General features: G+C 42.4%; 1 protein-coding gene across 2 annotated transcripts; it reads left to right on the top strand.

The window, feature by feature from the left end:
• Positions 1–17553: 17553 nt before the first annotated feature.
• Positions 17554–26013, top strand: LOC123623133 (myelin associated oligodendrocyte basic protein). Of its 2 annotated transcripts, none has more exons than XM_045529904.1 (2): positions 17554–17759; positions 25818–26013. In XM_045529904.1, the coding sequence occupies exons 1-2, from the start codon at positions 17554–17556 to the stop codon at positions 25855–25857; spliced, it is 246 nt and encodes an 81-aa protein (XP_045385860.1). In that variant the 3' UTR covers positions 25858–26013. The 2 variants fall into 2 exon arrangements, with proteins under 2 accessions (XP_045385860.1, XP_045385859.1); XM_045529903.1 differs by lacking the exon at positions 25818–26013 and adding an exon at positions 17911–18166.
• Positions 26014–26662: the final 649 nt, after the last annotated feature.

The following is a 26662-nucleotide window of genomic DNA, read 5'->3' as shown; positions in this document are numbered from 1 at the left end:
TGTGAATCTCGCAGAAGCGCTGCAGCTGCTGCAGCCTCGTTAAGATGTCGGACAAAAAGGCCAAATGTATTCTTATAGTCCTTGTATCACACCACCTCTCAGAATCTTTCTACAAAGTTGACCACTTTGGACATACTCCTTACGTTTGGTTCCCATGACCTCACCTGCTCCTAGTTTCTCTCCTACTTCTCTAACTCTTTCCTTTATCCTTTGCCAGTTACTTCCTTAACCTGTAAATATGGGACTTCTCCAATGCTCATAGTCTCTTCTCATTCTGCCACTGAGGAAACCCCACCCACCTTCATGGGTTTAATTTCCACCTATTCTCCAACAACTTTCAAATTCCATCTCCAGCCAGACTTCTCCGAACTGTCCAGCTGACATCTCCATCTAGATGCCTTCAAACACCTTAACTTGAATGCGTCTAAAACTGAACTCATGCTTTTGTCTTTTCCCCTAAACCTTCTTTTTCTCCAGTAGATATTGCCACCACCCGCCTAGTTGCTCAAATGATATACCTTGGATTCACCCTTGACCCCTCCTGTTTACCACTCCTTATGTGCAATCAATCAATCACCAAGTCTTGTTGATTCTACTCTTGGAACAGTTTGTTACCACCATCATTAATCACATGGCCTCCTAGAGTAGGCTTCTAATAGATCTCCTTGTTTTCATGGGTTTCTTCCATCCATTTTTCCCGAAGCTATAGAAGCGAGCTTACAAAAATGCACATATGATTATGACACATTCCTACTTAATACCCTTCAGTGGATTCCGCTCCCTTTTAGTATTGTGTGCTCTACTGAGCACGTCAGGTCATAACTCAGTCTCTTGTTTCCTCTCCGGCCCATCCTGATCCACTTTCCTTCTTACATGCAATGTTGGAGCTATACTTGCCTTGTCCTAGGTCCTCAAAGGCACCCTCCGCCCCGGACTCAGAGCTCTCTGTCTCAAACACTCTAGGCCTACTACTGTCTCTGCTGCTGTAACATTGACTCACTCTTCAGCTCCTTTCCTCCAAGAAGCCTTCCCTGACCTTTCATCCTGGTTAAGGTCCTCATTCTATATGAACTCACTGCCCACTGGACTTTTCCCTCAAGGCACTAATTACAACTCTAATTAAACAATTACTTCTGAAGATGGTACTTGTTTAATGTCTGTCCTCTTTGCTAGAATGTGCACTCCCTGAGGTCAGAATTTTTGTTCATTGTCATGTTGTCAGAAACTAACATTGTGTTTGGCTCATCATATGTGCTCAGCAACTGCTGTTTTGAATGGATGAATGATTTCAATATAATATGGTAAATATAAAGATGGAGGCCTATAGATTGCAAAATGAAACAAAGATAAGTGACATTTCATCCAACTGAGGAAGTATACCAGTGTACCTACTATCGGGTGATTCAGATGATGGTCTTGGACACAAAATTTGGGAAAATGAGTGGTCAGGAATCCAGTGCTTACTTCAGCAGTGTCTCTAGTCTGGCCTCTGTCTCTCTGAGTCTGGAACCCTTGGAAAACCCAAGGCAGCTTAGTAGTTACCACCATCCACTAGTTGTAGGTGGAGCTATAAAAATCAGCCCATCAGGCAATCTGAGCTCTCTTCTTACATTCCCCACTATGACCACAGACCAAACTAGCATTTATTTTTCTATAAAACAAAGCAGTCTGGAAGATTGGCTGCCTTCTCCATCATTCAGGAAAGAATTATGAGAGAGGGGATTTGTTTAATCTACATATGTGTACATTCAAAATCCCATCATTTTCATAGTGAGAAACATAAAATCCTTATTTCTTACAACATAAACACTGGATTAAGAAAGGCAAATGATTATAAAACCTAGCACACCTTGAAATAATGCTTTCTATGAAGAGACTGTTTTATGCTAAAACCTTAATTCTTAAAGTAGCCCTACTGGGAATTGGACAAAAGCAGTCAGAGTCCTACATAACATCCCAGGGAACAGAAACATCTGGGGATTTTTCAGAAACTTTCAGTCCAATCAGGGTCAACATCCATTCATTGAATGGATTGTGCAGCAGAACCCTGAGAATTCAGACAGAAACTCTGCCCTCAGGGAGCTTGCCCTGAGCTCACAGGTATACAGCTGCATTATTAATAATGTGGTCCACCAGTGGAAGTATGTGTAAGTTATAGAGGTAGCCCAGAGGAAGGACAAATCCTTTGACAAGCTAAGACTTAAGTTCAGTTGTTAAGGATGACTAGGTTTTCACCACTCAAACACGTGGGGAAAAGGCATTCCAGGCAAAGGGAACGGCAGCATCCTTTGATCTCAGGATAATACTTCTGTTCCATGCCAGTGAGGGCTGGTGTGGGAGGTGAAGGGAAGGTGGACAGGGACCAATCACAAAGGCTGTTATGTGCCATATTAATATTAATTAAGAAGCAAAAACTTGGTTCTGTAACTGATGGGGCACTTTATGAGTGTCTGAGTAAGGGCAGATATGACCAATTTTGCATTATCTCCATGGCCATGTGGAGGACAGACTAGAGAAAGATGAGTCTAGAGCCACAGCTAGGCAACAGATAAGCAGGAGATCAGCTGCACTCCCTTGACCCCATAGCCTGTAGAAAATTGTAACTTTGTTTGTAAATCACATATTGTATCTTAGGTATAAGAAAGTGAAGGGTATCATTTAACTAACATTCAGAAAACTACTGTACTTCTTGTATGTTTATCTGGCCCTGCTATAATAATAAGCAAGGTTTTTACTTCTGAAATATTTGCTAAGTATATTATGTGTGCTAAGATCACCAACCTTAGCTCACACTTGTTCCTTTCCCTAGAATAGCCAGAGCCAGGTAGAGCTTGTTCATCAGGAGGGGCTCTTACATAGTTTCGTGAGATAGTTGTCTGTGGGCAGTGTGGTTCTTGGACCGGTTTAGCTTGTCCCTGTTGCCTAAAACAAAGCAAAGCAATGAGGGCATTTAACATGGCTTTGTTTTGTGTCCCCACATGGACTCTTAACTCTAAGGTAAGTAATTAGGGCTTTCTTATTCTGTTTTTCATGGTCTTGGCAAGTCCCCACATCAGTATTAGATTTTGGCATCTTGCTGCTCTCTGTGGAAAAGCACCCTGATTCCAAATAAATATGTGTGTGGAATTTTACATTACCTGGCATTGGTTTGTCACCAACAATCTACTGTTTAACATTCATTGCACGAATTTGTAAATATAATTGTTGCCAAGGAGACAAATGGATAAGCAAGGACGAATGGATAACAATATCCTTAGAGATAGCATGTAGTCGTCAAAACCAAAGTTCACGTCCTACGTTTCTATGTTTTAGCTGCTGTGGACTGATTAACACGGAAGCTATTGTCTTTTACTGTGTAAATCTACACTCGAGACAGCATTAGCTTCTGGCCTGAGAGAGAATCTGCAGGGTTTTAGAGACTACTGAAGGTCTCTCAGGGAGCTGGTAAATGTGGACTGAATTTACTCTGCAGTAAAAATTGATCATGTTCTTCACACAGTGGAGGAGTCGGGACTGAACAGTGTTTGGAAGGCTGTGGTTAGCAATATGGTAATGAAAGCTCAGGCCTGGGGTGGAACATTGGAACCCCTAGCTGTTATTCTAGAATAGCTCTTCTACAAGCACCCACATGTGTCCCTCACTTGCAGGAAGTCGTGGGTTCCTTATGACAGCCCGGGGCTCACAGGCCTGCGATGCTTCCGCTCACCAAGTGTGCCCAGCCAGTGTTTGTTGGACGGACGCGCCTCCCAGCCCCTCTCTGGGGCCTCTCATCAGCTGTCTTTCTCAGCCCTTCACAGTCATTTTTTCACCTGTTTTTGACGGCCAGATGGACACAAAATGACATTTCCTTGCTGTCATTTCCCTTTCCCTGAGTACTACAGAGTTAAGCGTATTTGTAATATGATTGATAGCTATCAAATATTCTTCTTTTTCTATTGGTCACCTATTTTCCTAATTTTTTAATTTATAGTTTGTTTTTAATTTAAATATCCTGATTACTAAAACTTTATAATTATATGTGTTAGAATATTTTCTTCCATGCCAGCACGGGTCTTTTAATTCATAACTTCAAGTTATTGCATAAAATAATCTTTTTATTCTACAAAATAGTCTTCATGACTTGCTTTCCTCCTCTTCCCATTTGCTGTGTTAGAAGGAGCATAGTAGTGTCAGGGTTAGGAATATTTTAGTCCACCTTGGTTGGCATCTGGGGACCTCATTTACTCACTCTGTTCTCAGGTGAGTTATCTGACTTCTCTGAATCTCTCATTTGCAGAATGGGGCTATTATGAGAGCATGAGGATGAAATAAGTTATATACATAATGCCCTCCTGGCCTGTAGCTCATGCTGTGTGTTTGCTGTTATTCCTATTAGGGTCTTTGGTTTAATTTCAGTTTGTTTTTCTTTTGAGTAGTCCATTCATTTCCTATTTTTAACAAAAAATGCTCCCTCTGTTATGAGCCATGCTACTATACGTACGTGAGTCTGCTTCTGGGCTCTCTCTCCTGTTCCATTGGTGTACTGGTCTTTTTTCAAGCCCATACTTTATTATTTTAATTAGCATAATTTACTGTGAGTGTTGATACTTGGTAGGGCAAGACCCTCTTCCTATTCAAAATTGACTTGGCTAGTCTTGGTTCTTCATAATTCCATAAAGACTATGGGATCATCTTGTCAGTTATGTGAAAATCTGATACTGACTGAAATTACATTAAATTTATAGATTTACTTGGAGATTCTCAGCATACTTATGATATTGAATATTTCTTCCTCAGCCTTCAAAAAGATTTTTCAAATTTTTTCATGGAGGTTTTGCATTTCTTTCATCAGATATATTTCTACCTGTAGGTGCCCTGTGGTTTTATGGTCAGTGTGAATGGCTTCTTATTTTCTATTTTCTAATTGGATTTTCTTCTTCTATAGAAATGATTTTGAAATCATGTTGGACTCTTTTTTTTTTTTTTTTTTTTTTAGTTCTAATAGCTTATAGAACTTCACAGGTTTGTCTTTGTGTTGGCCAGGATTTCAAGTGCAGTGTTGAATACTAGTAGTGACAGGTGTTATCCTTGCTGCACTGTCTGCTCTGGATAAAATGTTTCTAAGATTTCACTGGCAGAGGAGGTTCCCCTCCCTTCCCATTATGCTAAAAGTATTTATCATAAATGGATATTAAATTTCACTGGATGCTTTCTTAATATCTACTACTGATCATTTTTCCCTTTAATCTGTTAATATGGTAAATTGTAGACTTCCCTAATTTAAAACATTGTGAGATTTACTTTATCTAGTTTGTATTGTGAAACATTTCACCTATCAGATTGGCAAAAATCTGAGGGTTTAACATGCCACTTTGTTGTTAAGACCATGGGGAAATGGGCATTATCATACATTGCTTATAGAATAATAATTTGTGCAAACCTCATGGAGAGCAAGTTGGAAAATCTATGAAAATCTGCAATTCTACCTTTGATTTAAAGTGAGAAAAAAAAACCTGCAAAATTACAAATGCATAGATTCTTTTATCTAGTGATCCCAGTTTTAGGAATTTATCCCTCAGATAGTCACACATATAAAATGATGGATGCACACTTTTACTCACTACAGCATCACTTGTAATAATAACAAATGGGAGGAAACCAAAGTGTTCATTTACAAGAGACTAGTTAAGTAAATTATGTCCCTTTCTCTGTACCCCATCTCTGTGAGTAGAGGGACCTTCTTTGTCTTGTTCACCACTGGCACCTAAAAGTACTCAGTGAATCTTCAAATGAGTGATAGGGTGTTAGTATTTTGCTGCATTTACCTTCAGTCACTTTATGTGTATATTCTTTACACATGGAGCCTGATGTCATCTGTCCTTCTCTGTTGGTGGGGTCTATTGTGGTCATAAATAAGTTGTCTCAACAGCTCCTACCTGTAGTTCAGAGAGTCCTTGCCACCCTTAAAATGAGCACCTGGAATTGCTCCAGGGTACTGCTAGTATCTCATCTATTCAAGGCAAGATCTGGGTGTATGGCTCTCCTTCTGCAGAGGGCGCCCTGGTTCCTGTCCCAGCCTCTGCTGAGGGTGCTACCTTTGGAGGTGACTGACTGAGGGTACCTGACTGGGCTGTGGGCTCCCTTGAAGAGGCCTGCCACAGGGGCTCTTAGCTGGGTTCAGCTGGGATGGCTGCCAGAGTTGCTGCTGTGCAATAGACGATCTCGCTGCCCGCTGCTTTCGGCTGATATCACGGAAGTATTTTCCTATGTCGGCACAACTTCTCCATGCACGCCTTTTCAAACGGCTGTCGAATATTCAGTTGGTCTTCAAATGACTACCTAATGTGTTCATGATAAACCAATTGTAAGAATATTAATAATTAAATAAAAACCAAGTCCTTACTGCTTACATTGCATTTTTGCAAATATGTGAAGATTCCCCTGCCCATCTTCTCTTCTTTAATAAGCTAGGCCTACTTCAGGAAAGATAAAGAATAAAGAGGGCTTCACTTTTTCTGTTTTGGCAATTTCTTCACCACCCCTGTTTCTGGGGAAAGAATATGCAGAAATTAAGTTTGGGATTTTTCTACCATCCTCCCCTGTCCCCACCAGTAAGTAAAATTCCACTTATTTTCCATGCGTATTCTTACATTACTACTGACAATATATTTTACTTCTGTCTCTCCTCACAGAATGAAAGGTCAAAAAATTTTATTGCTCTCAAGGGTGTTGATATTCAGAGAGTAAATATTAAATTGTGAAATGGAGACAAGGTTTAACAAAAAGTCATTCAAGATTCATAAATATTTTAAGCACTTGCAATTAATTCTTCATGCTTTGAAATAATTCTGTATTTTAAATGTTAGATATTTCATCTTGTTCTTGAAACCAATATATAAAAATTACAATTCCTGGTTACTCCTATTAATATTTCTTCCTTACAATTATTTCTAATCATTTAAAGGCACAGAGGGTGATGGTGTGAGTTTTAAAGAGAAATTGCAGCCGATTGGAAGGAGTTTGGGAAAAGGAAGGGGAAGGCCTGGAGAGAACATGACCTCATTTGTTCGAGTCTTCTCCACTTCGTGAATTTATGGGGGCATTCTGTGTCCTTTGGCGCACGTTCTTAGGTTGTTGAAGGAAACTCCTTTCCCATTCTGTTCCTTAAAGTGGCACCCTTTCTCTGGTGTTAGGCACATCACAGTGATGTCACCCTCTGGACTGTGAATGACCAGTTGCTGATGTCACTGAGGCCCCATGTGCCTTGTATGGACAGGGTGGTATGGACCATAACAGACCATTGGTCTCACTGGTCACTCATGACTTGTGCTGATTCTTACTGACCTGTCATCTCTGGGCCTCAGTTTCCTCATCTGTAAAATAAGGATAAAAGTAATAATATCTACCTCCTAGGATTATTGCTAGGGTTAAGTAGATTAGTAAATGTCACGCCCTTAGAAGAGTGCCTGCTTCATAAAGAGCTCTCACCCAATAGTACTATTATTAGCTATTTGTTAGTAACTTATGCTTCCCAATGGGTGTGGTTTAAAGAATATTAAAATAACATATTTTTGTTCTTTGTAATCCGTAGTTCCAAACGGGCTGGTAGCTCACAAACCGAGCCAAAACAATGCAGATCATAGAGTTTCCTCCATAGTGTAAAACGGATGTCCTTTCTGCCAAGAAAGCTGAGCCTTGGGTTTGGTACCCTCAGGTAGAAAGAAGATGTGATGGAGGCAGAGTCTTTGCCAGAGAGAAGAAGGAAGTGGAAAAGAGTCCTTCTACCCAAAGAAGAATGGGGAAGAATGGGAAAGGGGAGAGAGAGAGAGAGGAAGCAAAGGAGGCAGACATGTATGTGGGGCATGGGGGGGTGTGTTATGGTGGAATCACCCAGATAGGTTTGAAATTGTGTGCATGTGTGTGAGGGGTAGTGACACACGTTGACAGGAGTAGAGTGGGGCAGGCTGCCAGCCTCTTGAGGAGGCCTGCCCTCAGCCACATCCAGTGTGACCCACAGGTGACAGCACAGCTTTGCTTGGGATGCTGTGTAGGCCAATGATCCCAAGATAGGGCTGTTGATTCTCCTTATGTAGTACATGGCATGCATGGGGACCAGGAATTCCCCAGAGTAAATGTGGAGGAGCTGAGAGGACAGCCGGACCAGAATATGAGGCTGCTGAGTCGGGAGCCTTTTTTTTTTTTTTACTGAAATCATAGCAGTTTTTTAATGTATTTTTTCATCAAAAAATACTAGAAATAGAGCTGTTGGAAGGGAATCTAACAATTTTTGGACCTTAAAAACAGTATTTCTTATTAGAAAAGGTAAAGAATCACAACAAGCCTATGTCCCATGACTCACAGATCTAAGTGTCATAGTTGAAAAAGGCAAGGTCACATAGATTCCACTTCTGTGGATACCGAGTATGATATGGCAGCAAAACAAAGTTTATATGTATAAAATCTTAGAGATGAATGCCTGTAATTCCACTTGTCTGTGGCAGGTATGAGAGATCAAAACCTCATAATGTCCTTTAGGTCTGACAAAGGCTCTATTTTGATTTTGGAAAGTAACTCCAGTTGTCTGCATTATATTCTAGGTACTCTATTTTAAACTTCCGGAACAGCCCAGTGGCGCCCAGCCTGAGCGTTGAGACATGGACATTACTCCAAGCTAGGAATTCCCCCACAGGATGGCCACTTGTGATATGTTTGTCCCATCAAATCTTTCCTTCAACTCCCTGCATCAGAACTTATATGAGACTCACTTTGGAAACTCTCCATAAGAGTACTCTCTCCCACTAGTCATGTCCAATTTCCAAATCTTCATTGGATTTATTCTTGCAAACAGTACTTTTATCTTCCCATCTCTTTACCAAAGAGGCCAAAGAGGGTTTTTCCCTAACACTCAAATATCTATTTGAATACCAGCCCTGCTCCTTCTCCTGAAATCTCTCTTTCTTCAGAGATGTCAGCGGCCTCCCTAGATCATCAGCTCTAGCAGCCAACTCTGAAGTGCCCCTCACTTCCAAAGTCCCAAAGCCTGTTTTGTTGTTGTTGTTACTTAAGAACAACACAGACTGTGCTTCTCTCCTCATTCATTTTGTTAAAACTGATATATTTAATTTTTATTCCTTGAGGGAACAGTACCTGGAAACCAGGGAGAAAGAAATTGAGGCATGTAGGTCATGAGAGATTCAATTTGGTATCAAAATTTACCAAGAAATTTTTTAAAAACTCAATAGATAACTGTATTGGAGTATAACTGATTATAACATAGAAGCAACGGATGATAAATACCCTTTCCTCAAAGTCATATTCTCAACCCTCAGATATGACTAGGTTTTTAACTCCAGTGAACCCTCGCACCACAGATCATGTAACAAGGTACCTACCTGAGTCAGCCAATAGTGCCCCATAACGGAGAACTCACGGTAACACAGGGCCTAAAGGTACGTACAATGAGAGAATCAGATAATGGGGCTCTAGCCCTCTTCCGCACCACCCAGTGGCTCTGGTCTGGTCAAGTGGTCAGCAGCGATGTGTGTCATTCATGCCAAGGGGCCAGTGAGGCCAGACAAGGCACCTATCTCAGATGCAACAGAGAAGGACAACCCAGACCAGCCACTTCCCTCACCGCCATGAGGGTACTCAACTTTCCTACACTCTTCCTCACCTTGAGAAGGAAGAGAGGAAGGTGAGAAATAGTCCTGTTGGGGAACTGAACTCTAAATGACTGCAAACTAGGGAGAGATGGCTTAAACCAGAAGTGATCAAGGCACTATAAATCCAGAGATTCAGTTGCTCTCTCCCTTCCCCTTTCTTTGCCAGCCAACATTCAGCATGGGATGGGCTTGTATAATACTATGCATCAATTATACAATTACAGAGAAATAAAAAAGTTGTGCTTCTTTTGGGCAAGTAAGCTGAATTTGAATACATTTGAAATTTCTTGCTTTATTTGTTAACTTAACATTTTTTTCTTAAGTATATATTAAACATCCCATTTCTTAATCCATGTAACATATTAATAGGTCTTGGCACTGATCATTGTCTTCCTTTGGACTTTTGATATCTGAAGCCAGAATATTGTTCTTGAATAAGAGTTAGGTCCTGGATAGTCAAGGTGAAAGCTTGTCTCCCGTCCTTCCCACGTTGAGTTCTTCATAACAAGAGAAGGGTAGATCCTTGCTCTTGGTTCTGAGGAATCTGAGTGACAAGAATCAAAGAACTGTTTGTTCTGTTTTCCAAATACTGACCTGCATTTACTCTTTATTCTACAGAGTCTATACACATTTGACTTTCTGGGGTGCCATGGAGATGTGAAGGGGTACATGGGCTGCAACGTGGCACCTTACAACTTGCGTTGCCTTTCTTTTCTAGAGGACTGCCCAGGACTGAGGGCCACCTGCAGCTTTGATTAAATAATTATGCCACATATTAACTGTATTTAAAGAAAAGATGATAGGAAGGAAGGAAGGATGGACAAAAGGAAGAAAACTCATTTTATGCTCATAGTTCCAGTTTCCACCTGTGGTCTCCTTAGAGAATGGTGAAGCTGTGTTTAAAGATACTCATGACCCTGGTGGTTATATGGATTCTTTTTTTTTTTTTTTTTTTTTGACAGAGTCTCACTCTGTTGCCCTGGGTAGAGTGCCATGGCATCAGCCTAGCTCACAGCAACCTCAAACTCCTGGGCTCAAGCAATCCTTCCGCCTCAGCCTCCCGAGTAGCTGGGACTACAGGCATGCGCCACCACACTCGGCTCATTTTTTCTATTTTTAGTAGAGACAGGGTCTTGCTCTTGCTCAGACTGGTCTTGAACCCCTGACCTCAAGTGATCCTCTCGCCTCTACCTCCCAGAGTGCTAGGATTACAGGCGTGAGCCACCATGCCCCTCTCCGTGGTTATATAGATTCTAATGCTATCTCTAGGCTATGTAATCAAACATGTGTATACTGATTTAAGCTGGCTAATTAATTTGCATGAATAGGAAAAGGTGTGGTCTGTTCACAAAATCTTTTTTTTCTCTAAGGAGCCCAGTTTTATAACTTTCAAGTTCAGTTAGAAAAGTCCCTTCCTGTGCTGAACAGGCACGGTTGTCTGAGCCAGAGCAGAGTCCCTGATGGAAGGTGGGACTGCTTCACTCCCTCTTTCTTCTCTGAGTACTTGCCTCCCTTTTCTCTCCTCCTTAGTTTTAGATCATATGGAAATGTCTGGAAAGCCTAGAGAAGATTATATTTTACAGTTTCAAATTCAGTTATTTTTCTCTTCATTCTGCCAGATAGTTCATAATTATCTTTGCTCTGATGTTGGGATCCTTTGTGAAAGTGCCATGTGGTGCTTACAATGATTTGTTTTTAACCATTAAAGTAAATAGAGATGTGATTAATGCTGAAATTAATGCCATCAGAGATACACAGTGAGATAAACAGAGTGTGTCTACAGAATTCCGCAGAATTAGACAGGTCGCTTGAATGAATCCTCAGTCAGTGAAAGGGAAATGAAATTTATGAAGCAAGTTACTTACATTGGCTACAGTGCTAGGTTCAGTTCTTTACCGACTTTGTTTTATTTAATATTTTCAAAAGCCCTCTGAGTTAAGTATTATTGTTATTTGTTATTCTTCACTTTTAGGTGAGGAAACTGAGTATATCAATTAGGAATTGTATTTGATTGCTTGTAACTGAAATAACAGTGGTTTAAACAAGGTGGAAGTTTGTCTGTATCACGTAAAAGGTGTTCAGAGTGCAGAAGTGCAGCCTGGAACAGCAAGTCCACAGTCCTGCAAGATTCGGGCCCCCAGTCTTTGTGCTCCACCGTGAGTCTTCCTCTGTAAGGTTGAGCCGTGATCCAAGATCCTCCTGCACCCAAAGATAAACTGCTAGATTGTAGTTTGTGCACATTTTAATTTTCATTAGAGAACCCCAAATTGTTTCCAGAAATACATAATCTTTTCAAGCACGTATAGAATATTTAAAAATGTTGACTATGTACTAGGCCATAAAGCAAATCTCAATAACTATCAGAATCATTATCATACAAAATACTTTCTCTGACTAAATGCATTAAAATTAGAAGTCAATGTAATTAAAAATAATTCCATATATTTGGAAATTTTATAATGAATTTTAAAAAATAATTGAATCCAAGAAGAACTCATCCATATTTTAAAATGCAGATGGAAAATTCATGTTTATAATTGTGGTATGCAGCTAAATTTGTCCAATGAAAAGTTATAGCCATAAATGTATATGTCAGAAGCATTTGGCTTAATAGAGAAAAAGAACAAGAACATAAGCTTAATGGAAAAAAATTTTTTTGAGACAGGATCTCGCTATGTTGTCCAGGCTGGAGGGCAGTGGCATCATCATAGCTCACTATAACCTTGACTCCTGGGCTCAAGCCATCCTCCTGTCACCTTAGCCTCCCAAGTAGCTGGGACTATAGGTGTGTGCCACCATGCCTGACTAGTTTTTTAATTTTTTGTAGAGATGGGGTCTTACCTTTTTCCCCAGGCTGGTCTTGAACTTCTGGCCTCAAGTGATCCTTCTGTCATAGCCTCCCTAAGTGCTAGAATTACAAGTATGAGATGCCACACCTAGCCATTGTTTTTGAAAAAAATAATGAAGTAGATAACCTTTGACAAGATTACTCAAGAAGAATGAGAGAAGATACGAATATGTAATATAAACTATAAAGGGAGTTGTAATTACAAATTTATCACAGACTTTAAAAACCATAAAAGAATAATATGGATAACATTATGTCTATAATTTTAAAACTTAAAAAATGAATGATTTGCCAATTATAGAAATTTGAACAGTATGTAAGTTATGTAAGGTATGTCCCACTTTTTATTAACTATATATTCACACGTAAATATTCTCAAAGGAAAAAAATTTAAAGTATTTTACAAGTGGTTAACCATGAGGCAAGAATTTGTATTATTTTCATCCATCCGAGTTTTCTAATTTTCAGCAGTGAATATAGATTTTACATCTACTAAAGGACTGGAGGGGCAGGAGCTGCAGTAAGTCACACTCCCTCATGACCCATCCCACATTAACATTCTGGTCCCCCATGGTGGGCCTTCTTGCTCTGGCAGGGACATCCTGGCCACCATATTGTTGTGACCTCTGCAAACACCATCCTCTACCCTTTTCTTCTGGAGAGATCTGTTTCCAACTTTCAGTCTTTTTCACTCTAGCACATAGACCCACAAGTCTGTGCAGCCTTATCCCACCCCTGGGCCCATCTCTAGTCCCCTGAAGTCCAGTCTGGGTCCAGCTCCTGGCCTGGACTGCTGTCTCTAGGCGAGGAGGGTTGAGTACATGGGAAGTACAAAGTAGTGTTGGACCTGGTTAAAGAGCTCGGGATGTTGGGGTCACAGATGTGGGTTCAAATCCCCTGTTGCCTCTTACTGGCTTTGTGAACTTGGTCATGTTCCTTAGACTCTCTCATCTTTATTGATCATAACTCCAAACTATAAAGATGAGAAAAAGTATGTATAACAACCACCATACAATAGGTGCTCAGTAAATGCTACTTCTTTTCTTTGTCATTAGTTATTTGCTTTGTTAAAAGAAAAACTGAAGGCAAATTAAATTTAACAGACTTCAAATGAGCAAATAATGATCCGAGAATTGGGCAACCACAAGAACTAGAATAGGTTCAGAGTGACTTCGGGGCTGCCATGTGGTCAGATAGTATTTCTGGACAGAAAAGGAATGTGGTGGACAGTAACTGGAAGTGAGGCACAGAGCAGCTGGGATGGTTACAGCTTGGCATTTGCCTCATTTGAACAGTTGGCCACCTGTGATTGGTACAAGAGTAGGTTACAGTCTGTTTCCACATCTAGTTATGTTACAGTTCCCTGTATACAGAGATACCTTTAAAGGCCAAACTTAAAATACAAAAGGAGGCAGCTTTAGGCTAAATTTAATTTAACAGCCTGCATTTCCAATTAATTTACAATAATCCTGGTGTGTTGGGAAAGGGTGACTCTTGGGGCTTAGCATTCCTAAACTGGAGGGTAGTGTCGGGCAGAGTTGGGGGGACAATAAATACAGCCAATTACCCATGTACCCCGGTTAAATGCTGTATTTCTGCTACGGAGGGAAAGAGTAGGCCAGAGTCTTTCCACAGAATATAAACATTTCACTAAGGGAAGGAGAAAATATTATTTTAAAAGCTGGATACATTTTCAGGTGGTTGCCACAGGACAATGACAGGGCTCTTCCAGGGAAGAGAATTGCGTTTTCTGTCAGGACCAGGCATTGATGGCTAGCAAAAGGTGAGGCTGCCCCTGCCCGACGTGGTGGGGAAGGCGGGGAGGGAGGGAATTTGTCGTGGAATAGGAAACTGAGAACTTTCCCCTGACCTGCTGAGGGAAGAGATGGCGGGGTGGGGGTCCAGATGGGCACAGAGTGGGCCCCAGGATCTCATTGGCTGGCACAGTGGATGGGAATTGAGAATCTAGTCAGAGCAGGAAATCAGAGTCGCAGCGGACTTAAAATCTCTGTCTTACCCCAAGTTCGTTATTTCTTAGAAAGGTGGGGCAAGTGCTAGATTTTCTGTCATTTATGATGGGTGCCTGAGCCATTTGGGAAAAGATGACCCCATAAGGCTGGAGGGACTGAGGATCCCTTGGTTGCTTGTGACAAGCTGAGTAACATAGTCTTCACGTGCCGGGCACCTGAAGAAATGACTCTTGCAGGGCAGTCCTGAAGCATTGCATTTCATCATTTCCCACAGGAGGAGAAACTCGAGCTGAATTCGTGACATGCGTAGGATTGGGGGAGGGGCTTGGCAGATCTTTAGGGTCTTTGTCATGAATCAGACCCTGTAAGTCAGCTGTAGTTTCTCACTGGTCTATAATGCCCGTTTGGATAAAGGGCTTCTTGGGCTATTGCTGATCATCTGTTCCTCTCAAAATCTGGACATCTTTCTTCCAAGAGGCTGCTACCCGTCCTACCTCTGTAAATAGCCCTGCTTCGCCTTCCTTCTTGGCTGCTACAGCTTGAAGGTGGGCCCACTACTCCTCCTGGGAGCCTTCCCTTGTCTGGCTTCTCGCTCAGCTCACAGGCATCTCATCCATGGCCAGGGTTGTGCCTCTTCCCATGAGGTGAAAAATGCTCAACATGGCGGCTGTGGCTCCTGAGTTTTGGATGCCTATTTCCTCGTGGATGTCCTGGACACCCTAAACTCACAGTATCCCACATCTCCCTCCCTCTCACCTGTTTAGACCTCTGATCAGCTGGTGGCTTGACTGTGTTCCCAGTCACTAGGGCTAGACACTTCCCAGTGACAGGATACTCCCGTCTCACCGCCGTCACCTGTTTCCTGGCACCGCTCCTTCTCTGACAGTGCACTGCAGACAAGGTGAGGGCTCTCAGGGAGATGTAATGCACCCCTGTGTACCTGTGCTTAGGTATCAGCCATTCCCGTCCCTCCACATCCCTTACCTATGGCTGGCCACGTCTCAGGGCCAGATGAAAAGCTTCTGCCCATGGAGTTTTACCTGGTGCTCCAGCCCAACGTAGTGCCCCCTCTCTTGTGAACTTCTCCTGCCATTTTGTCAGCACGTTCTCACAGTCCAGAGCACAGTGCCCTTGTATTGCACTTACTGACATCTGTGTAACCTTCCTCTATCTACACTGTGAGTTCACCATGAGCAGGATGTTTATCTGATCCATTACCTTACTCACCTCAGTGACTCGTACCTATTTGGAATCAACAAATGAGCTTTGTGGCCATTAGCACACTATGTGCACTCTAGTCACATACTTGCCAGTGTCTCTAGCTGGTGGGTAAGTTTCTTTAGGACTGGACTAAGCATGATTCAGCTGATGTCCATTATATCAACAGAGCACTGTGCCCGGCACAACCTAACTATATAATAAATGCTGAATTAAATGGGGAAAATAACTCCGTTAATCATTTAGTAACTCTAACATTAAAAGTTTTGGATAAAAAATAAATAAAAGTTTTGGCTAAAGCAGATGAGCATATGAAGGAAATTGAGAAGGAGGGGCTAGAGATGGAGGAGGAAATCTAGCAGAATGTGGTGTCACAGGCAAGGGAAGAGTTCAGCTGGAGAGAGGGACCAAATAAGAGGACTGGTGTGGCAGCATGGAGGTCTTTGGGGAGCTAAGGAGAGCCATTTTTCCTTGGAAGGAAAGGAACAGGAGCCAGAGTGGGATGCACTGAGGAGTGAATGGGAGAGCAGAAATGGAGAGAAAACATATTGATAAATTTTCCAGAACTTTGCTATAGAAAGGAGAGGAGTAATAGGGAGGCACACAGATGTGCGAGTGGGATCCAGGGAGGATTTTCTTTTAAAATTGGGTATACATGAGTATGTTTGAAAGATGATGGAGTGGGAAAGACCTTCCTAAGCAAAGCATAAAACTCTGAATGAGAACGAAGAAATTTAATTACATAAAGCTATATTTTTGCATAAAAGCAGGTGACATGTTGGGAAGGAACATTTGTAACACAGCTAACAGATGTAACACATTACTTGGACTATCACAAATGGAGGTGCAAAAAAAATGTATTTGTAACTGCACTACACTTGCTTCCCAGCTCATTCCCATTTGAAGCAGAGGACAACCACATTGATAAACAAAAAATTAAAATATCCCCTCAATGTAATTTAGTTGCTTTTAATGTGTTCATCCTTAAAAATCCAGATCATATGTTCTGGCTTCAAGGAATCCGTCTTTGGATTCTCTGTGTTGTTCTTGACCGTTGCATGTACTTCTGTTGGTCACCATAATGTGGCTGTAATCCCATGCTGCATGTCTGTGTCTCCAACCTGGCCTCGAGTTTTTTGAGGTAGGGAAATTCTCAGTGTCCAGTATATGCCCATTACCCATGTGTATGTGTTGACCCTTCTTGATTAATAGTCACATAAGTCCCCTGCACGCGTCGCATCAGTGTTTTGGAGTGTTAGGTAGGACTATTTCTGCATTTGTCACATTCCCAGAAGGAACATTTTCAGTCCCCAGCAACCTCTCCGCTGCCCCTTCTTAGCTCACTTTCTCCACATATAACTATGCTCTGATTGCTGGCGCCTTAGATTAGTTTTGCCTCTTTTTGAACCTCATCTAAAATGAATCACACAGCTTGTATTCTTTTGTGTCTGACTTAGTATGTTCAATACTATGTGTTCATTTTCCTTGCTGTGTAGTATTTTATTATATGAATGGTCTTGTGGTTTTAATCATAAATTATTTTTTGCTTCTTAGAGAAAAGGCCTTTCCTAAACCTAGAATCTTATTTAGCGAAGGCTACGTTTGGTATTGCAATTTTTTTTTTCGTATACTATATAAGTGCCTAAAACATAAGGAAAACAAGAGTCCACGTTCTTCTTTCTCTTAGAAAACACGCTTTAAAACTTGGGTTCTTTTCCGCAGAGCTGGGCTTCTGCTCTGTGGGACCCCCTGAGTGTTAATCTGGACCGTGGGGGGAGCAGGGGGTGGCTCCCGAGCGGGGGTCCCCTGCCTGACGTGCGTTTCTGTCCCCACCCCTGTCTCCCCGCCTCGCGTCGCGCCGGCGATTCCCAGTAAGATGAGCCAGAAAGCGGGGAAGGAGGGTCCCCGCCTCTCCAAGAACCAGAGGCTCTCCGAGCACTTCAGCATTCGCTGCTGCCCGCCCTTCACCTTCCTCAACTCCAAGCGGGAGATCGTGGATCGGAAGTACAGCATCTGCAAGAGCGGCTGCTTCTACCAGAAGGAGGAGGAGGACGTGGTGTGCTGCGCCTGCCAGAAGGCCAGGTGAGCGGCCCGCGTCTGCGCGCTGCGCCCGGGGAGGCCGGAGGGTGGCGGGGGCGCGGGGCCCTCGTCCCTGATTCCAGCTGCGCCGGCGTCCCGTGAGCGGCGGAGGAGGGCCGCGGCTCCAGCCTCCGGCTTCTTTTGGCCCTCTCAGAACCGGCCGCCGTGCAGCGTCCCCTAAGAGGCCCAAGCAACCGCCAGCCGCGCCCCCCGCCGTGGTCAGAGCTCCGGCCAAGCCACGGTCCCCTCCGAGGTCCGAGCGTCAGCCGCGCCCCCGCCCAGAGGTCCGACCGCCACCAGCCAAGCCTCGGCCCCCTCCGAAGGCCAAGAAACAGCCGCGCGGCAGCCCCGCCCGAGGGCCAGGCGCCAGCCGTGGGGGCTCCCCCGGCAAAGCTTCTAGGTTCTGGTAACACCGTCTCTTCCCTTTGTTCCCCCAGCCCTAAGGTTAGTAGCTGCTTCCCGCATTTACTAACATCGGGCCCAGTGGCCCTGTTTCAGTCTTACCAAACCTGTGTGATCAACTCCCTGCATTAAATCCCCTCTGGTTGGAATACCTAGTGTGGCTTCTGTTTTCCTCCCAAATGCTACTGGTGCATACTTCAGACGGCTGTGTCCTTTGCTTCCTTTGTCTAATAGGATGGGAAGTCATTAATTTATCAGTTCAGATGATTGACCACAGTGACAGATTGAATAAATGACTACCTTGACTCCTGTGCCTCAGAGAGAGGAGGAATGGTGACTCTAACAGAACATCTGTATGTGTAAAAGGAGAGGGTCATCCTTTGTATCCTTCCATCCTCCCAGCACATTTTATCTGATGTTAATCTTCGTGGCACTACCATTTATTCATTCATTCACTCATTGAGTTATTCAAGAGTTATTGCATACCTATAAAGTTCTGTAGACTGTGCTGGGGGAAGGGAATATGGCAGTGAAGAAGCCATGTTGTTTGGGATTCACCAGGTCCAAATAAGAGAGTAGTTGGTGTGGGGTGTAAATGCTATAATATTGTCATGATCAGTATGCACATTGGACCGGGAGAGCCTTGAGCAGAGAGCTATTGGCTCTGCCACAGAGGATACTAGGCTAGGATGAGTAGATGGTATAAGAAAAGTGATCCGCGTAGAGAGAAAAGGAGAGCCAGAGGGGCACCTGTTCCCCTGCTCTATCTCACGTAGGCCAGCTTTTTTTTTTGTTTGTTTCTTTTAAGATTTCATTTGTTAGAACAGTTTTAGGTTTACAGCAAAATTGAGGGAAAGGTGCAGAGACTTCCCCTCTATCTCCTACCCCACCATATGGGCTGCCACGTTTTAGTCCTTTTAATATTTGGAAATGAATTTGTTTTATAAGTTAGTAGTGGATGTTGACTAAATTTGAGATTCTCTTATCTCCTCTGATACCCAGCACCTGCATGGCACATTTTTGTGTGTAGATGTCACATGATGTTTACTGATTTAGCAGGAAGAAGAATCAACCGGGGAGCATGTTAAAGATGCTCTGAGAGCATCTGATTTATTGGGTCACCAGTAATGCCTGGGGTTCTGCATTTTCACCAAGCACTTCCTCCCCCAAGGTACAGTTACACAGGCGGTAGAGACTGCACACTGAGCAACATTGACCTAAATCCTCCATATATAAATAATTCAGATTATTTGTGTTGTGTAGTTAAGAAATGTGGAAGGTGACAAATTTATGGCACTAAAAGTGAAAGCATTAAAAAGATGCAAGATAAGGTGAGTTTAATTTGTGAAGGAAGTAACAGGCTACCCAGTCACTAAAACTTTAAAAGAAAGTTGTATGCTAGGTTACCTAATCATTAACTTAGTCCCTCTTCAGGAGTCTGGATAAAAGGGGCCTACAGCATGTAAGGACTGATATGTGGAAGTAGCTGGAAAATGTGCACAGCAGAAGAAATTAATTATATAAGAGGCATGTCACCTATGGTGCCATGGAGGCATGTCACCTATGAAAGCCATCATCGATAATGAGTTGAGTGATGGCTCTTTGGGCAGCTGGAGTTCCAGCAGGACATGGAAAGGAGAGGCGAGACAGTGAGAGCAAACTCCGCCTCAGCACAGATTTGTCTGGCTCTGCCTTGCTTACTGTATTCACCTAATCAACAGAGATCCTAATGCCCGCTCTTCTGACTCCCTCCGTTAGCTCTCTCAGTGGGGATCAGAGAAGTGCCTCCTCAGGCTGTCATTGCCTCCAGCCTTTGTCCCTTATCTAGGAACAGAGGACCTGAAAGGCTCCATTCCTAATGTCCCATGACAAAGGCCTACTGGGTTCTTAATAACTCCCTTAGATAGGTCTTCTCAAAACCCAGGGAATAATTTAATCTTAGAAACCAACTGGTATGATTCCCAACATCCCGATTAGGCATGGTAGCATTCTCTTACTTGATAGGAGGAAACCCTGGCATCTGCTTCTTAGTTTATTCTGCCCTCTCAATTCTTTAAGATTTTGGGATTTCACAAGGTTGTCCTTGCCCTCGGGGTTGACAGGCATTTCCCCGGCTGAGTCTCTTGGTTCCTCAGTGCTCTGCTTTTGAGAGCTGGGGATCTGTGGTTCTTTGAAAACCACCAAGGTGGCTATTTGGGGGCCAGTCAGACATATTGGGCAGTGCTGTCTGTGCCTTTGACTCATTCTTTCAGAGTATGTTTTATATGGTATCAAATTGAGCCCTGCATTAAAGAAGCCTGGAAGACCAATTTATTTCTGCACGTATTTATCAAGCTTATTAATCAAGACCAGGTGCATAGGACAGCATCAAGTTCTATTCTGATGTGGAAGAGGCAGATTCTATATTTTCTCCCTCCAGAAAACCATAGAGCATTCCCCCTTTCTTCATGCAAGATTGGGTGAAGTAGACCTTCCACTCCCCTTTTCTGGGCCCTCCTTTTATTTCCCTGAGTAAAAAACACTGACTTTGTAGTCATGTCTCAGAAAGGGTTTCTTTCTTACATGCTTGTGGAAAAATCCCCATGCAGGACTATATTATACTTAATTTCATCCCAGTGGTTATGCTCTGGCAATCTATCGTTGGTCTCTTCAGCCAAACAAAACCAGGAATTCAGCTATTATTTTCTAGGTAACAGCAGAGACAGGAAAAGGACCTGAGCTCTTTGCTCTCCATTCAGGCTCTTGCCCTGGTGGCCTTTCCAGTTGCATTACTGCTTTTATAGGTTTGGGTGACTGAACTGTTGAATCTTGATCTACCTAAGCCATGGAGTCCCATGTGGGAGCAGGCCTTTCTGCATCATGGTGGTCCCTGTGGCACAGTGTCTTTGCAGAGCAGATGCTTGTGCAGAAGCCTGGGTTAGCCAGAAAGGCCTCCAGTGCTGGGAGCTGTGTGTTTTTTCCCAGTCTGGTCTGCAGCCTCTGCCTGGTTGTAGGTCCTTACCTGGTCTAGACCACATGGTTAACCACTTCTTCTCTAGTAGCTTTAACCTGGTTGTTCTCCATCCTCCTGCAACACTCATTTCGTAAGTCCCTAGTTCTAGATCAAGCTCATGACCTGCCTTTGCTTCTCCGGTTTCCCGGCTGCTGAGCACAGTCATGCATAGAGCTGCTGAGCACAGCTGGGAAAAGCATTATAGCCTCATGGGTTGGGGCCACCACAAAGGGATGAGCCCCAACCCTCCCCAGACCGGCCTGCCTCCTCCAACCCATCGTGCTTATCAGGATGTGTGTCTGTCTTTAAATCTTTGCCCTCAGCTTCAGAGGGTCAGGCCAGCCTCTCCCACCACACAAACCCCACTGTGGTCTTCCTCCTTCTGCTCCTGTCTCCTCCAGGGTCTTGCTGCACAATTTATCTACCTCCCTAATCACTTTGGCCTTTTTATACTGTCTCTTTCTCTTTTGCCTTTCAACATGTTTAGCTCTCTTATATTGACTGTGAGTTCACCTCTGGCCCTGTCCTGTCTTTTTTCTTTCCTTCTCTGACAAATTTTAAAAAGAAAATCTCATTTGCTTTTCAATTTATTGTACTCTGATTTCTTTCCATAGCACCCCACTGGAATTGTCCCTGTGCAGACTCCTCCAGAATTAACGACACAAGGGCAAGTGGTTTCTCTGGGAGGCGAAGGGAGCACTGGGAGAATAGGGAAAGTGAGACAAGGGAGAGAAACAGCCAATAAGAAAATGCGTCATCCAACCAGCTCTCACCATGGGCTCCTGTAGCTCAGGCCTGCTGGGGACCACAGGGAAGCAGTATAGGACATGTACATCAGTTGTCTCATCTGAGAGGTGAAGGAACTCGGGCATTTATACACCAGTTCTTGTCAGTCAACCAATGCCGATCCGAGAGTGGGGACATTAATTCCTTGACACTTTCAGCCTGCCAAGTAGGTGGCAAGTGGGCTGTGGCAGCCAGAAAGAGCCTTCAGGGAAAGAAAGGCAAGTGCTGGCACCTGGAAATCGGGCTGTGTGCAGAAGTGGTAAGACGGAGGAGCTGTGTACAAGGCACCAGCAGGGTCTGCTCTAATGGTTTCCTGTGGCCTCATGAATGCTGAGCCCAGGCTTTCTACCAATGGTGCCATGTGGTGAATTTGTTGATGACTCATTAAACTCTCTGTTCTCTTGATTTCTATGACTTGCCTCTTGCTACTTCTCTTCAAGACCTTTCCTTCTCAGTCTACTTGTGAGTGTTTCCTTTTCTGCCAATAGCTTAACCTTGAGGTCCCCTAGGGCTCCACACTGAGCTCTCTGCTTGTGTGATTTTGTCTTCTCTCATGTTTTTTAGCCATGATCTGCATGCTGATGACTTTTGAATCTTAATTCATCCCTGACATTAAACTCATATGTGGGTCTGCTCACTCAGCAGATCAACTTGATGTTGTGAAACTTAATCTCTCTACACTTGACTTCTTTTCCATGAAAGATTGCTCTTCCTCTTGTTTGCTATCTCAGCAAATGGCAGTACTGTCCCATCCAATCACTCAAGTTGGAAACCTAAACACCACCCTAACTTCCAATCTTTCCCCTCACACGAATGTCTGCCAATTTGGCTTTCTGATGGGATGGAGTGCAGAACTGAGAAGAGGCTACGAACAACGGAGAGGGAATGGAGATAGTCCATAAAGTAAGTTTCTTCCACTGTACATGTGGAGACTGACTTTGATGGGAGCAGAAAAGCTGTTTGGTTGTGCACAGTAGAGAGAGCTCCGTTAATATGCATTACGATAGAGGCAAGTCCTGCCCTAAGAATGAGAGAGCTAGAGGTTTGAGAAGGTTGGGGTAAATTTGGGATATTAGAGACCAGGCTGCTAGGCTGTACTGAGGGCTGGCTGAACTCAGCTCAACAGAACTGCATATGAATCATTTGTTCTTAAGGGGCTCATTCTCCAACAAGGGAAACAGATTGTCACCTCCAAAATTACCAGTGAAATTATCCATCTCCACATCCACATTCTGCTTCTCTTCCAGCTTCTTTTGCCAAATGCTCTCATGGCAGTTTATGTGCACACACACACTCATGCTGGCACACACATATCCTATGTATATCAGGCCTATTGGGGTACAATTTATATATGGTAAAATTCAATCCTTTCAGCATACATTTCTATGCACATAGTCATGTAACCATTGCCACAAATGAGATATAGAATATTTTCATTACCCTCCAAAATTCCCTCATACTTCTCCTTTGTAGTCAACTCCCCATACCCTAGTAACCACTGATCTATTTTTTGTCCATATAGTTTTGCCTTTTCCAGGATGTCATATAAATGGAATCATATAGCAGGTAGCCTTTGAGTTTGGCTTCTTTCATGCACCCAGTATAGTGCTTTTGAGATTGAATCATGTTGTGCATGAGTTAGTAGTTCTTTTCTTTTTACAGCTGAGTAACATTTCATTATTTGGATGTACCTACCATGTGTATTCACCTACCTTGTGTATAAATAAATGCCTGAGTTCTGAGTTTGCTACTCACCGGGTGAAGGACATTTGTTTCCAGTTTTGGTGATTATGAATAAAGTTGCTATAAACATTCATGGGAACATTAGCTTTCCCTTTTCTTGAATAAATAACTAGGACTGGTATTGTTGGGACATATAATAGGTATGTATTCAAACTTATAAGAAACTGCTAAATTATTTTTTCAAAATGGTTGTACCATTTTGTATTCTCACCAGAAATCTGCACTTCTTGTCAGCACTTGTTATTGTCAACTTTCAAAATTTTACCTGTTCTAATAGCTGTGTAGTGGTATCCTGTTTTAGTTATAATTTTGCATTTTCCTAATGACTAGTGAAGTTAAGCATCTTTTAATGAGCTTATGGATCAACAATCAAAGGCACATATTTGATGTGTCTGGTCAAATCTTTTGCATATGAAAATTGAGTTGCTTTTCTTATTATTGTGGTTTGAGAGCTTTAAAAATATTCTGGATATAAGACCTTTATCAAAAATATGTTTTGCAAATATTTTCTCCAAGTCTGTGACTTGCTTTTTTATTTTCTTAACAGTATTTTGTGAAGGACCAAAATTTTAAATTTTAATAAATTTTTAATTTAAGAAATCTTTTCTTAACCAAGGTCACAAAGATATTCTCCCATATTTTCTTCCAGAAATTTAAAATTAGGTTTTACATTTATATTATTATCCATTTTGAGTTAATTTTTTGTAAATGTTGTGAGGTATGAATTGAGGTTCGATTTTTTTTGTATATGGTTATCCAATTGTTCTAGCATCATTTATTGAAAAGATTATCCACCAAATTACCTTTGTAATTTTGCAAAAAATCAGTTGATCATAAATTTGTGGGATTATTTGAACTTTCAATTTTCCCATTTTTAATGTATTTTTCATTTCATGAATAACACATTTGACTACTGTAGCTTAATAGTAAATATTGAAATCAGTGTGAATTCTCCAACATTGTTATTCATACTACCTGGGATGCCACAGTGGCAGATTTCAGTGATGCCTGCACAAGGTGACATCTGGAATCTGTGGGCTCTATGCTAGTCTCAGTATCTGGGTTTTATATTTAGCAGGATCTATGGGGAATTCTAAAACACACAGGCTGCGCTATGTGTGGGGGTCATAGGGGCAATCCAGAAAGTGTACAGAGATTCCCTCCCCCAAATTCAAGGAATGCATTCCACCCCTCCAGGCTATAATTCACTCTATAAGTTTCAATAAAATATTTCTGCATTTATTTTTTTTTTTGGTATCCTCAATCTAGTTTGAAGGGCATCAATATTGTTAGCTTAATATATAATTTGAGATTTAAAAAATGCTATTATTAATAACTGAATATGAATTTTATTTCTAATTAAAAAATCCCAAATTATAAGAAAAGCTGTGATCCCCGTAAGTTTGGTCTCTAGAATAAAGATTGTGCCATATTTCTAATGCAGGCATCTTGTTTTTTGTGTGTGTGTTTGTTTTTTAAATTAAAAACTTTGATGGTACTCTGAAACTATTCAATGTGTTCTAATTTCAAAAGCAATCACATGGAGTTCTGCTGTCTAAATAAACTGAAGTTGATCTCATTGACTATTTCAATTGGATAAACTTGCAAGGAATGCTTATCTGTGGCCACATATTTATAATGTCTTTATTGGATGTTGTTTATCTCCTTCTTGAACACAGTTTGTTACCCATCAAAATAGAAACATGTTGATATGGTCACAATTTTATAATTTGAGTGCATACATTCTATGTATATATGTATGTACATTCATATCTTTATGCATAGTAAAGCTTTCTCCCAGGAGTAGGGTGTACTTTGATTTTCTTTGTGTTTTTCTGTTTTAAAATTATCTACAATGATTAACCAGAAAAGCAATAATCATTATACATAAAAATAGGAGAACTTTTAAAGTGTATCTTTCTTAGGCTCAGGCCAGGAAAAAAATTATTATTGTATTAATTTGGGCCGGACTACCAGAATTGAGAAACTAAATGGAAATATTTGAAGGCTGGATTTCTCAGAAGAAAAATAACCTCAAAGGCAGTCTCCAGATTCACAATTATATTAATTGAGCATGGAGAGAGAGTGTACATCACTTACCAATGTTGCAAATTTTTCTTTTTCTCTTTGTAAATCAGATTGAAAAGGAGGACCAAGCCAACCCCAAAGAAGAAGTGATCGCAGAGGAATTTCAAGTGAATGGACGGCCTCAGCTCCTGGACTCACTGCTTCACAACCCGTCTGCCCTGGGACAAGTTATCTGGCTGCTTCAAACATGACGCAGGGGCAAACACCTGCTGATGCGGCAACTGCTAATGCCCATGGCCCCCGTGGCGTGGGGGCCTTGAGGCAGCCCACCTGGAGGTGAGCAGGGGCATCTCTGTGTGTTATTCTCCAGCTGGGGGGTGGTCCCGGTAGCACCTATGGGCTCCAGAAGTCAGTGCACAGCTCTTTTGGTTTCACCTGCAGTCCTTTTTCCCCTAGGATGTGCACAGGCCTCCAGGGTCTTTGGGTCAGGATGGCTCAAGAGCCAGCCCACATGTTATCCTCCAAATCTTTACCCTCTTCCAGCCCTGGCATCCGGTTGCTGAGCCTGACTTTTGGTCCTTTACCTTCTTCTTTGTAATTAGTTCTGTATCTGGGTTCCTCTCTTTCCCTGTGCCATTAGTCAGTTCCCTACATCAGCCCATAGACAGAGCTGCTGTTGGCTCTGGGGAAGATTCAAGTTATTTTCTGAGTAAGATGTTAGGCTGCCACCTAATCCAGAGATGCAAAGAAATCCCCAGAGAACGTAGGAGTTGTCTCGATCTATGTGTCAGATGTGGCTGTGTGCTATGTCATAAGCAGAGAGAAAAGGCATGAGGAAGTAGGCCACTTCTACTCAGGTCCCTGTCTCCAGCCTCACATGGGACTTTTTGAACATCTTATGGTCCCAGCCTGGGTGAGAGCAAACACCCCAAGGCCCTGCCTTTGAGCCCCATCC

The sequence above is a fragment of the Lemur catta genome, chromosome 18, assembly GCF_020740605.2.
Source record: "Lemur catta isolate mLemCat1 chromosome 18, mLemCat1.pri, whole genome shotgun sequence".
In the NCBI taxonomy this organism is placed as follows: Eukaryota; Metazoa; Chordata; class Mammalia; order Primates; family Lemuridae; genus Lemur; species Lemur catta.
The sequence above is the reverse complement of the archived record's forward strand: the minus strand, read 5'-3'. Positions and strand labels throughout refer to the sequence as shown.

Bases quoted from the DNA above. Each gene is read 5' to 3' on its own strand.
- LOC123623133 (XM_045529903.1), top strand. From the start codon at position 17,554: ATGAGCCAGAAAGCGGGGAAGGAGGGTCCCCGCCTCTCCAAGAACCAG. The intron at 17,760-17,910 runs GTGAGCGGCCCG...TGGCCCTCTCAG, and splicing joins TGCGCCTGCCAGAAGGCCAG to AACCGGCCGCCGTGCAGCGT.